The 14,351-nt window shown below is 37.9% G+C and overlaps 1 protein-coding gene and 1 long non-coding RNA gene across 3 annotated transcripts in view; both read right to left on the bottom strand.

Annotated features, from left to right (window-relative positions):
- LOC138676811 (prostaglandin reductase 1-like) overlaps positions 1–14,351 on the bottom strand; it is a 92,960-nt gene that overhangs the window by 14,670 nt on the left and 63,939 nt on the right. For both annotated transcript variants that reach the window (XM_069766449.1, XM_069766458.1), the window contains exon 8: positions 609–714. In XM_069766449.1, coding sequence (XP_069622550.1) covers positions 609–714 — 106 coding nt within the window. The remainder of the gene's footprint in view (positions 1–608; positions 715–14,351) is intronic.
- Positions 13,105–14,280, bottom strand: LOC138657908 (uncharacterized). Its single transcript, XR_011317251.1, has 4 exons — positions 14,239–14,280; positions 14,083–14,143; positions 13,918–13,990; positions 13,105–13,323 (listed from the first exon to the last, which is right to left on the bottom strand). It is a non-coding gene; the product is annotated as an uncharacterized lncRNA (long non-coding RNA).

The following is a 14,351-nucleotide window of genomic DNA, read 5'->3' as shown; positions in this document are numbered from 1 at the left end:
ATTACAGGACACGTGGGATTCAATGGAATGGGCATTAGGTAAGTATAACTGTGTTCGTTATTTTTAAATAAAAAAGGATAAGTTTGTTTTGTTTTTATTTCAAATAAAGGACTATATACTTGCTATGTATATAGCATATAGACGCCTCTCCATTACTAAGCAGTGCACTTGACCTCAAAAGACAATACAAAAGTGACATCAACCCCACTTGCCACTGCCATAAGGCAAGTGGGAAGAGGCAGGCAAAGTGCCAGAATTGACACATCTAATAGATGTGCCTTTTTGGGTGGCTGCCAGCTGCTATTCCCAGGTACCAGTTTGTGTCACAGTGTGTCATCAATGTGCATGTGTGTGGGACATTTTGCGTCCCATGCCGCTGATAAAAAATGGACATGTCAGCATGTTTTGCCCATGGATACAAGGTCCGTGGAAACACATTGACATGAGCACAGACCCATCACTTGAATGGGTCTACATGTGTAAGTGTCTCTGGTACGTGTGAAAACTGTCACCACATGTAGCAGACACACTGACGTGTGAAAAGGGCTTTATATTCAGTTATCAAATATAATTCATTTACACAATTTATATTTGAAATCATGAGTCACCTGTTTGAGGAATGGAGTCATTGTACATTGAGATGCATCCACAGACCGCTATTCTTCCAAAGTCTTTCATTTGCAGCAGGGCTGTATCTGCAAACGTCCCCCCAACCTATGTAATGAAATGGAGAAATAAGGAGATGACAAATGAGATGAGAGGGTCCAATCATTACTTTTGTGGCATTGTCTAATAGTAGCATATTATGAGCTCTTAATTTAATTTAAATAGTAAAGCATTGGTTGAAACCCAATATTCTGCAGAGATATTATTTAAAGCCACTCCAGTGTTATTTTTTTCCAGCTATGGCGTGATGCTTTAAACGCTAATCCCCTGCCTCTGGTCATATACCATATACCTCATGCACCTTCACTGTTTTTCGGCACTGCTGCGGTCCCGCGGCGCCCTCTTGTGAGGTTAGATTCTGACTGGCTGGAAGTCAGAAGCTATGACTCAAGCTCTTAATGTAAGTCTGAGACCAGAATGAGGCTCTCATAAACCTGTATTGAAAAGTGACCTTTGCGCTGCCCCATGAAACACTGGAACTGCAGGCAAGTCGCTTTGACAGAGACCGACGGGAGCGATACTGGAAAATTATAAAGGCGGCGACAGGTGAGTATGAGATAGGGGAGCAGGGGACTTACAATAAAAGTGCCACACCAGCGGCGCAATAAAAAAATAATGCTGGAGTGGTGCTTTAAGCTTTTTAATCTAGACATGAGCAGTACATCTATATCAAATAAACATGCATTCATCCAAATCTTCCTCTGTCCGATGTTGTGTTAATGTTAAAAACAAACTAAAATATGACAAAATCTAAAATAGATAAATGGACTAGTTATGAACACTCTTTTTACTAAAGTACTGTAAAAGTTCAAGTCAAGGAACTTTCAAAAGGCATCTGCAAAAATTGAAAACAACAATTTCTTAGAATCTACAATGATTTGGAATGGAGGCCCCGCAGCATTGCTTTTCCCCCTCCCTTCACTGCCTGCAGTGGTTCTAGGTAAAACAGCTACTTATAGCTGTTGTAACTTGATACAGACAGCTCAGCTGCCCAGGCTGACAGTAATTACATAGAAATACATGCAGTTGAACTCTCCGATCCCGAGTACTGGCGGCAGTGCCGGGACTTGATGTGAGAGACTCGCACGAGTTTCTCGCATTGAAAATCACAATTGGCCTTATGGCAAATATTTATACTTTGCTTTCATTATCATTTTAGACAATCAAATCTACCTATATGTCTTTGATAATTTTGTATTTTAGTATTAGCTTTATAGGTGTTCTTCATAAAAGCAATAAAACAGGGTGTTGTCTCTGATATAGAGGTGTCTTTGTGTTAAACATTCCTCCTTGTCTCTGAAAGTATAGTAAGCGGGTTAAAACCAGTGCGAAAGGAATTTTGAAAGAATCCATAATTTATGATTTTGTTTTTCTCAAAATAAATATCTTCTCTCTTAGGTAATGTAATATAAGAAGCCATTCCCACTATCCTTATCTCTGTGCTTGTAATAAAAACTTCTGACTGGGCATCTGAGGACCTGACAAGAATTGTACACTGATGTATTTCCTTGGATCCAATGTATCATATTTATTTAATTTCATTTTAATTTGGACCAATAATGGCAGAAAACTTTATCAACATGCATAAGTGACAATAAAAACGCAGCAAAAACTCTGCAAAACCTGCTTTTTGTAAGTGAAAAGTGCTCAAATATTGCGGCGTGATCACAAAACCATGAAAAGTTTTCTTGCAAATAGTTTTTTTTTTTTGAGAAACAAAACACCCATTAACTGCTAAAGGTTTGAGCAGAATCAAACGTGAAGTGACCAGGAGCCCATTATTAGAGATAAGCGAACATTTTAAGGTTCATTTTGGTTTGGCTCGGCAAACTTCCTAATGTTCGCCGAACTTTTCCGTACCCCCTTTGATTTCAATGGGAGGCAAAACCAAACACATAAAAAACACCTTCTGGGGGACCCGATGCTGCCAAAGCAGCTCAAATTAGGGTCAGACACAAGGAAAAGTGGCATCAATTGACCAAGATAGTATTAAATAGTATAATTGCGCAGCATGGATGCATGGGGCAGGGCTTGGACCAGCATTTCAAGTTTAGCCATTGAGAAGTAACAGGTGGATGAGTGATAGGTGTTGGCCTGGTGCTCTGAGAGCTCAGCTAAATTCAGACAACAACCATGAAAGTGAGCCAACTTGGGGTCCCGAGAATTATGGGCAGACACCAGGAAAAGTGGCATCAATTGACCCACAGTTCAAATTTTATAATGGTGCAGCAGTCAGGTGTCAGGAAATAGGAAGAAGTTCTGATTACTTCAATTACACATACAGAGCTCTCAGCTGCAGTTTCCTCTACCTGCCAGCACAAGGCTGGAATGGTAAGCCACTCTTTCTCGCTCCCCCGGCTATATAGTTGAAATGTGAGGCCAGTATGCTAGCACATTCACTGAAGAATGTTTATGGCTCTGAGTTGCGAAGGCTGTCTCTCCCTAAATCCCTCATCCCCCCACCTAATACCAGCCAAAACTGGTACAGCCTATTCCAGAAGGCATGGGACTCTATTGTTCTTTGAAAGTTAGGTATATTGGCATTGATTGGGCTAGAGATATAAGGATTATATATTCCAGATGTCAATCGAGAGATCTATGGCTCACGGAAATCGCTAGGAGCTTAACCCAACGAGTTCAAGGAGCAGGTTTCTCCATAAGCGGGTCTTGCAACTTCACCGTGTTTACACTTAGAAGTATCCTCCCGATGTGGTGCACATCCTGATCATTGTGTCGTTTGTATACGAGGTTCATACAGCGAGCTATGTATAAAAATGGTTTGCCCAAGCTCTAAGAAAGGGGAGGATTCAGCCTCTGAGTGAGGTCACCACAAGGGGAGTGCCTTGGTTTTAGGCTGGGAAATAAGTGAGTGAAGCAGCAGTCTTTGCTTGTCTTTTGTTCAAGGAATGAGCTGAGTGTCACATCTGAGATGCACTGGGATATATGCCCATCCCCCACAGCACATGGTCTGCCATGAGATGAGATAATATGAATGAAATGTTAGTGTTTTTTCAACTTTAATCTCATTTTATTTGTAATTGTACTGTACATACGACTTGTCTACTTTTATAATACCTTTTTATACTTCTGTAAACACTGCCTACCTTTTATGGAGTAAAATATATAAAATTACTAGTTTTTTCTCCTTGCTCTATAACGAACTGTCGCGTCCTCAGAAGTGAATTACGCTACTAATTTGGGTTGGCTCTGGACCCGTTACCACGTAATAAATGGCAGCTGATGGCAGCGGATTTGTCCTGTGCGTTTGGGAGGCTTTGTAGCAACTGGCGACGTTGATAATTATTGTTCCTGCCTGAGTAAGAGTAGTTGTGTCACCTTCGCTGCAATGTGTCCATTATCCAGTACAAAGATAGGAAGTTTTTCTGGTGACTAATTATTCTAGGTGCAGTATCAGGTCTGACCTGAGGGTAAAGGGGGCGCCAGAGAGCTGCAAGTTTCAAACCGGAACTGGGAAGTGGGATATAGATAAATCCCCTTCAAAAAGGAACCAGGGGCAACCAAACAACCCCGGTTCATGACAAATTGGTTTGAGTAGTAGGGAAGATAAGGATATCCTCCCCATGAACCGTGACATCAGGCATGAGACATGGTCTAGGCCAGCATTTACAGCTTTGAATTTAAGTTAAAATTAAGAGGTGGATGAGGGACTGGTGTAAGCCTGCTGTGCATGATACCTCATGCAACAGCTCAAACTGCTTTTTCTGCTCAGCCACACTCAGGTGGCACAAATATCAGCTTCATAGACTACTATTGTTAGAAACATTTAAGGATAGTGTGAGGCAGTGACAGGTGTTATATGTGAGGGATGCTATTTGTCTCCCAAGATGCGCACAGAAGCTTATTGAGGCCGCGGGAGTGCATTGCAGTCACAGGCATAACTGAGATTGTGGTGCTAAATAAAATTAGGTTTTGGTCTTGGGCAAGCTAATTGCCCAAGGCAGATTTAAGAAAACTCGCCATGGCCTTTTATTTTTAAAGCAGACCACAGGATGGTAGTGGGGCGGTCTGCTTCCTCCTGGCCAAGTCTTACAAGTGACCTATGGCCACAGATTCCTTGTAAAAACCTTGCAGCAAAGGGTTGGGTGTGTCAGTCTTGGTTTGCAAACTTGCAGAGCAGGTGGCTCTGCAAATCTCAGCCTGTGTGAGGTAACACGGAGCCAAGCGAAGCCAAAAGGCCTGGCACCCCCTCATCATAGCACGGTGCAGTCGCCCATCGCAACCGGCCTCAGTTACGGACTGTCTTGTTTCCCGTCTGCGACCCGGAGGATACCGTGTACTTTGTGCGTTTCTGGACATTAATACAAGTAGTGTATAATTCATATGATTCGTCAAACTCAATCTGACAGGTGCCCCGCCCCTATCAAAGTGTATCAAAGTGTGTAACCCCTCCCCTCCCCTTGTCTGACGGCTGGTAGCCAGCTGTCCCTCCTTGTTTGATTTCCCCCTTTTGATATCGTTTAATATAGTTTAATTTGTTGCATTTTGATATTATTCCCGTATTTTTGTGGAATAACACATGTTTATAATTATATCCTAGTCGTGTATTTATTTTACACGTGGTTTATAACACCTTTCTCATTTGTTTTATATTAGATTTTATACGTAGCCCCGAGTTTGATTCTGTAAGCTGTGTTTTATTCACAGTGTATTCATATAGTGGAGAACTTATAACACACCAAGCTGTTTATTTGTGGTCCTACAGAACATTAACTAAATGGTAGGGTTATTTGCGGGTCAGAGGTTTATAAAGCCTAGGTCAATTGCTGTTGTAATCGCTTTACCAATAAATGTTTATTTACACAAACAGAAAAGTTATTGTGGCCTGTAGCTGTCTATTTGTTTTTTGTATTCGCTTCCTTAGAAAACTTATTTGTAATTCTACTGAACATTAACAGTAAATTGTAAGCTGTGTTTATTCACAGTGTAGCAGATTTTCTCCTACAGAAAAGTTATTGTGTCCTGTAGCTGTCTATTTGTTTTTGTATTCGCTTCCTTAGAAAACTTATTTGTGTTTCGACGGATCATTAACAGTAAATTGTAAGCTGTGTTTATTCACAGTGTAGCAGATTTTCTCCTTGTGGCTGCCTTATATACACAAACAGAAAAGTTACTGGACAACTTATTTTATATGGCAGAATATCATATTAATTTTACAGGTGCCTGTGTTGTCTATAATTTGACCCCTTTTTATTCAAAGACATCTAACATATACAGACTTTTAAAGCTTTTTTTTTTTTTACATTTCTATTGGCGTCAATGAACATACATCATTACACTTCTTACAAAATAATTAATATAGCGTTAATTTACATTTCTATTGGTGTTACATTTCTATTGGCGGTACTTTTGCACATGTATTACGGGCGTCTTTAAAAATATGAAACACATTTTAAGCTAACCGCACTCACTTTACACAATCAGAAAAAAGGAAACACACTTTAAGTTAGCTAACAGCATGATGCTGACAAATGCATCTTTGCGGAATCTGAACACAACACATACAACACACATGACAAGCATACACACACAACATACAGAGCACATACAACACATGCGACACACACAACAAACACACATAACATACAAAACACACACAGCACATACAACACACACGACAAGCATACACACACACAACATACAGAACACATACAACACATGCGACACACACAACACACACAACAAATACACATGATTTTTGCACTTTATTAATATGATGGCCACATATAGTATTTTTTGATATCTCTTATTTCCCGGGTGTTACTTTTGTATATGTATTACTGTTTTTCTTGTTTTTGTGTAAAATCTCGGTCAGGCAGGCACGAACACACACACACACACACACACACACAACACAGAACCCACACACAACAAACACACATAACATACAAAACACACACACAACACATACAACACACACGACAAGCATACACACACAACATACAGAGCACATACAACACATGCGACACACACAACAAACACACATAACATACAAAACACACACAGCACATACAACACACACGACAAGCATACACACACACAACATACAGAACACATACAACACATGCGACACACACAACACACACAACAAATACACATGATTTTTGCACTTTATTAATATGCTGGCCACATATAGTATTTTTTGATATCTCTTATTTCCCGGGTGTTACTTTTGTATATGTATTACTGTTTTTCTTGTTTTTGTGTAAAATCTCGGTCAGGCAGGCACGAACACACACACACACACACACACACACACACAACACAGAACCCACACACAACAAACACACATAACATACAAAACACACACACAACACATACAACACACACGACAAGCATACACACACAACATAACAGAACACATACAACACATGCGACACACACAACACACACACACACAACAAATACACATGATTTTTGGCCGGTATACAGTAACAGCCGGCATCATGACTGAGTGTAACATTGCACTCAATACTGTGCAAAGGGTCTCAATACTTATGGCCGTGTGATATTTCAGTTTTTCTTTTTAATAAATTCGCAAAAAATCTACATTTCTGTTTTGTTCAGGCATGATGGCGTGCAGGGTGTACATTAATATATATATATATATCTCAGAATGCAGCTGAATAGTATTGCTAATTAGTCCATATAAATAGAAAATTATGTAGAAACCCAAAGTTTTGATAAGTGTATGAAAATACACCAATATTAACTATTTGTGCTATTTTAGGCGTAAAATTGGCCTATATGTATAGCAGTCAGGAGTTGGGGCGATGAAATATGTGTTACAAGCGTAGTGAATTGCAGATATATTCTACAGTGTATGTCATTTTGAGAAATGTGTGGCATAACCAATTACCTATTACGGCCACATTTCTATGCAGTGTATTTTAGAACCAGTGTTTCTGGCGGCAGACTGTAATGTGTAAGGTTTCTCATTTTTATATATTGTATTTTATAACACACCATGCCGTTTATATAATAATCACAGTTGTGTCTCTATAGGACAACGTGGCTTACAAAGACATTTCAATAATATAAGTGTGAAACTGACAGACAAGCACAGCGGTGTCTCTACAGGACATGCTGGGCACTAGACAGCCAGAGTTTCTGTGGGGGAGATATACTAACAGAGGTTCTGTTGACCCAAAAAACCGGTGTAGAACGTACACAGAGAGCAACTTACAATATTTACTAAGGTAGCGGAAATGAGTTTACTGCAGTTATCAGAGCATTGTATTTTATTTGACAGCCACAAGTCACACAGGTCATGATGATAGTGTATTTGCAGCATGTTATTTGGAAATAAAGAATCCTTTTTTTTTTTTGTATTCGCCCGCATTTTATATAAAATCTGCATAAAAAAATCTTCTTGGCTACACCAAAACACGTAAGAAACAAATGTATAACTTTTAGATCTACCGCATCCGCAGATATTATTTCAGCGTTCTTTAATTTTACATTATTTTAGCACATATTAATTTCACAACTTTTATATGATATTTATAACACTCATTTTATATGAGTTTTCTAACACATTCTCACGGGGATATTATATATATATATTTTGTGTTTTGCGCAATTATTTGACACTGTAATTCGCATTTTATATAAAATATGCATAAAAAAATCTTCACATTCTCACGGGAATATTATATATATATATATTGTGTTCTGCATCATTATTTGACACTGTAATTCGCATTTTATATAAAATCTGCATTAAAAAATCTTCTTGGCTGCACCAAAACACGTAAGAAACAAATGTATAACTTTTAGATCTACCGCATCCGCAGATATTATTTCAGCGTTCTTTAATTCTACATTATTTTAGCACATATTAATTTCACAACTTTTATATGATATTTATAACACTCATTTTATATGAGTTTTCTAACACATTCTCACGGGGATATTATATATATATTTTGTGTTTTGCGCAATTATTTGACACTGTAATTCGCATTTTATATAAAATATGCATAAAAAAATCTTCACATTCTCACGGGAATATTATATATATATATATTTTGTGTTCTGCATCATTATTTGACACTGTAATTCGCATTTTATATAAAATCTGCATAAAAAATCTTCTTGGCTGCACCAAAACACGTAAGAAACAAATGTATAACTTTTAGCGCTGCCGCATCCGCAGATATTATTCCAGCGTTCTTTAATTCTACATTATTTTATCACATATTAATTTCACAACTTTTATATGATATTTATAACACATTCTCATTTATAAGGGATTTATAACACAATATTGTAAAATCATTTATTGGTTCGCGGCCTTACTAATATCCTTTGAAAATAAATTCAGCATTATTATTCCATGCTGTAACATTTCTATTCTGCAGCCGCCTGTTTAGTAAAAATTCAGCATTCTTTTTATATCTTTGGTTTATATTATATTAGCTTTTTGATAATCCCGGGAGTGCCATCTATCTAGCCCTAGTATTTTTGTTATCTCAAAAGGGTGTGACACAGTCACATATATTATTCCAGCATTCTTTAATTCTACATTATTTTAGCACATATTAATTTCACAACTTTTATATGATATTTATACATACATGCTAGCCACCTTAGGGAGAGACCCAAGTTGGGCTAAATGTAGCGGGACGAAAGAGACCGAAAAGCCCTCTACTTAAAGGAAATACATAGTGGATGCTTTCCTGAAACGGAAAGTACTTGCAAGCAGCATAATACAAAGAATAGCAGGTTTACCCAGAATCCTTTGCAGTAGGCGGAGCTATGCAAATCATCTCTTTCCACCCCTGTCTAATCCACAGCGCTTGGAATCGCCAAGCGTGCAATGCTGCGGATTAGTTTCTAAATTTACACAGCCAACCAATTCCTACCTGTGGACACGTGTTTCGGGCTTTAGGCCCTCATCAGCACAGGGCTGGAATTGGTTGGCTGTATGGAGTGGGGCTCGGTGAGCAAGCGATACATACATGCTAGCCACCTTAGGGAGAGACCCAAGTTGGGCTAAATGTAGCGGGACGAAAGAGACCGAAAAGCCCTCTACTTAAAGAAAATACATAGTGGATGCTTTCCTGAAACGGAAAGTACTTGCAAGCAGCATAATACAAAGAATAGCAGGTTTACCCAGAATCCTTTGCAGTAGGCGGAGCTATATGATATTTATAACACTCATTTTATATGAGTTTTCTAACACATTCTCACGGGTATATTATATATATATATATATATATTTTGTGTTATGCACCATTATTTGACACTGTAATTCGCATTTAATATGCCGCTGCTTTTTCTTGTTTTTTGTGTAAAAATCTCTGGCAGACAGGCACAGCTGTATCTCTACAAGACATGCTGGGCACACCAGAGACATTGGAAATTGGAGTTTATAATGTCGAATTCAGAAAATAACCATTTTATATTGAATGACTAATGATTTCTATAGGCTTACTTTACTATGAAATTATGCATAAAAAATCTTCTTGGTTAACCCAAAACCGTAAGAAACAAACGTATAACTTTTAGCTCGAACACATCAGCATATATTATTACAGTTTTTGGCTGAATTAAAAATTATACAGTTATTTCATATTTTTGGGGCTTACTGACAGGAGAAATTATTGATAGAAACCCAGAGTTTTGATACCTGTATGAAAATACACCAATATTAACTATTTGTGCTATTTTAGGCACAAATTTGGTCTATATGCATAACAGGCAGGAGTTGGGGCGAAGAAATATGTGTTACATGCGTAGTGAATTGCAAATATATTCTGAAGTGTATGGCATTTTGAGAAATGTGTAGCATAACCAATTACCTATCACGGTCACTAGATGGCAGAATATCATATTAATTATACATTGGGGTTTACTTTTGGAAGCTTATAAAGGCGGTGTGTATGTGCACAGGATGACTTATTTTGTTTTTATAGTCACTAATATCCATATTAAATGACTCTTTAGCTTTATGAGTAAGAGACATCCTACAAATAGAATCCTTTTCCCTAGTAGTTTTATATTCTATGTCTGATATATTTCTACACAAAGCTACAAAACTATTTTGTAGTTTATAATGTATCACAGTAGTTCCATGTGAAGTTACATCTTAGGTTCTGTTCAGACTATTGTAATATCTTTAGCTTAAAATAGAGCCAAATAGCTACTTTCAAACACGGACATACACCATTGATTTTCGTCACAAATGGATCCAATACACACTATACCACGTGTCACGGTTTATTTTTCCGTGTTACGGTTTAAAGTTATAATCATTTAAATAATAATTTTCTCATTAGATATGTGACTCGCGATATTTATTTGCTTAGGCTAGATCATTTTCAGTTTAACAATACATTTTATCACAAAAATGACCTTATCTGGGGGCCCTAGAAACAACCTAGCAGCATTAGTAAGCCCCTTTCTTTTTACATTATCAAGAATCCTTGGGTTAAGATAACGTAAGTTTATATGCATAAAGCATTTAATATAGCGCACCAAACATGATATGGTTTTTGATTTCTATGAACTGTCGCAAACAAATCATATAAGGTTAAAAATATGAATATTATTGAATATAATGTTTTACTATTGTTTACAGTATTTTATTTTCCGGGTGTTGCTTTTGTTCATGTACTACTGGTTTCTTCCTCAGTTGTGATTTTTACCTTTTCTATATAAATATGGGTAAATGAATTGTCCATTATAGATTTATGGCTCTGTAAAGAGAGAGGAGAATTACAGAAAGGAGATGGCTGCATGTGTTGTATGTGTTCTGTGTGTTGTGTGTGTGTGTGTGTGTGTTGTGTGTGTTTTGTATGTTATGTGTGTTTGTTGTGTGTGTGTGTGTGTGTGTTCTGTATGTTGTGTATGTATGTTTGTTGTATGTGTTGTGTGTGTGTTTTGTATGTTATGTGTGTTTGTTGTGTGTGGGTTCTGTGTTGTGTGTGTGTGTGTTCTGTATGTTGTGTATGTATGTTTGTTGTATGTGTTGTGTGTTTTCTGTATGTTATGTGTGTTTGTTGTGTGTGGGTTCTGTATGTTGTGTATGTATGTTTGTTGTATGTGTTGTGTGTTTTCTGTATGTTATGTGTGTTTGTTGTGTGTGTGTGTTTGCCTGCAGCCATCTCCTTTCTGTAATTCTCCTCTCTCTTTACAGAGCCATAAATCTATAATGGACAATTCATTTACCCATATTTATATAGAAAAGGTAAAAATCACAACTGAGGAAGAAACCAGTAGTACATGAACAAAAGCAACACCCGGAAAATAAAATACTGTAAACAATAGTAAAACATTATATTCAATAATATTCATATTTTTAACCTTATATGATTTGTTTGCGACAGTTCATAGAAATCAAAAACCATATCATGTTTGGTGCGCTATATTAAATGCTTTATGCATGTAAACTTACGTTATCTTAACCCAAGGATTCTTGATAATGTAAAAAGAAAGGGGCTTACTAATGCTGCTAGGTTGTTTCTAGGGCCCCCAGATAAGGTCATTTTTGTGATAAAATGTATTGTTAAACTGAAAATGATCTAGCCTAAGCAAATAAATATCGCGAGTCACATATCTAATGAGAAAATTATTATTTAAATGATTATAACTTTAAACCGTAACACGGAAAAATAAACCGTGACACGTGGTATAGTGTGTATTGGATCCATTTGTGACGAAAATCAATGGTGTATGTCCGTGTTTGAAAGTAGCTATTTGGCTCTATTTTAAGCTACAGATATTACAATAGTCTGAACAGAACCTAAGATGTAACTTCACATGGAACTACTGTGATACATTATAAACTACAAAATAGTTTTGTAGCTTTGTGTAGAAATATATCAGACATAGAATATAAAACTACTAGGGAAAAGGATTCTATTTGTAGGTTGTCTCTTACTTCTAAAGCTAAAGAGTCATTTAATATGGATATTAGTGACTATAAAAACAAAATAAGTCATCCTGTGCACATACACACCGCCTTTATAAGCTTCCAAAAGTAAACCCCAATGTATAATTAATATGATATTCTGCCATCTAGTGACCGTGATAGGTAATTGGTTATGCTACATATTTCTCAAAATGCCATACACTTCAGAATATATTTGCAATTCACTACGCATGTAACACATATTTCTTCGCCCCAACTCCTGCCTGTTATGCATATAGACCAAATTTGTGCCTAAAATAGCACAAATAGTTAATATTGGTGAATTTTCATACAGGTATCAAAACTCTGGGTTTCTATCAATAATTTCTCCTGTCAGTAAGCCCCAAAAATATGAAATAACTGTATAATTTTAATTCAGCCAAAAACTGTAATAATATATGCTGATGTGTTCGAGCTAAAAGTTATACGTTTGTTTCTTACGGTTTTGGGTTAACCAAGAAGATTTTTTATGCATTATTTCATAGTAAAGTAGGCCTATAGAAATCATTATAATAATAGAGGACACGGCACTCAAGGTTTGTAGGAGGTGCACAAGTTAGGTATCCAACCCATCAATCATATAGAATAAATTACTTGGCACTCAAGAGATAGTCTTTGCAAGATAAAACGTGAACAATTCGTTTATTAGGTGCATCCAGTTCCACATAAATTGAACGTTTTCGGTCTAATCATAAGACCTTCATCAGAAAGGTTATTGAGTACTGTAATACATGCGTAGAAAAACACAAAGGGAAATTTTAGAAAATGATGCACAGAGTAAATACAAAGTAAATACAAATCTAGTACACATTGCTCAATGGAGAAATGATAAATAAACAGACATCACTTGTTACATAATCAGCAGACAACAGTGGCGGTCTAAACGGATCCGGCCTGGTGCTCCGTGAGTTGTGAGCTTCGTAGTAGAGATGCTAAAGGCTGTAAACATGTATAGGATTGATAATACGAGAGAGAAGAAGACAAGGAGACTATCATGTCCTGCTAAAAAACCGGGCAAGTGGATAGCGGATTGACCACCCCTAAAGGATACAGAAAGTGCGGTGACCTCCATGACTAGTGGTTGATGGGCTAAGGTGCAAAGTGAGAAGCCTAAAATATAAAACACGAGCATGTAAATAATACATAACTGTCATTGTGCAGGAATAGTGCAATATGTTTAGGCACACAGCCCCATAGGACCTAGAGGGCATGAGAATCAATCCTGAAGTGTGACCACCTAGGACCTGCAAGCATGGATCGAGGAATAGCCAGTAGAGTCCGGACTAATTTAAGAGAGTACTAAAAAAGTTAGCTACCTGGATGATGTGAACAATCTGATAGGGCCCATAAGGTGCCAGCATCAGAGCAGTCCTGGGAGAGGGAGGGCGCCTAGGGAGAACAAGGAGAGATAGAGGAACACCTAGCCAAACGTTGTCCACGTAAAGGAAAGGAAAACCCCTTAAAATACTAGTCACTATTACCTGTCAGAGGGTATAGAAGGCGAGCGCTGTGGGAGGCGAACTAATCGCAGGAGCAGAAGCGCTGTGGAAAAAAAATATAGTGGGTGACTAAGTATCTGGGCCGAGGAGAGTGCCGAGAGAAGGCGAGCGCCGCTGGACTATGGGGGCAGAGCGTACCTGTAACGCCGGAGGACGCCGGCACCGTGCTGTGGAGGCTGCGAGACTCCCAGGGCTGGTGTAAGGCGGCGGCACTTCCGGGTTTAAGTGCGCGCCGCCGGGCGATCACCTGA

The sequence above is a fragment of the Ranitomeya imitator genome, chromosome 1, assembly GCF_032444005.1.
Source record: "Ranitomeya imitator isolate aRanImi1 chromosome 1, aRanImi1.pri, whole genome shotgun sequence".
Taxonomy (NCBI): domain Eukaryota; kingdom Metazoa; phylum Chordata; class Amphibia; order Anura; family Dendrobatidae; genus Ranitomeya; species Ranitomeya imitator.
The sequence above is the reverse complement of the archived record's forward strand: the minus strand, read 5'-3'. Positions and strand labels throughout refer to the sequence as shown.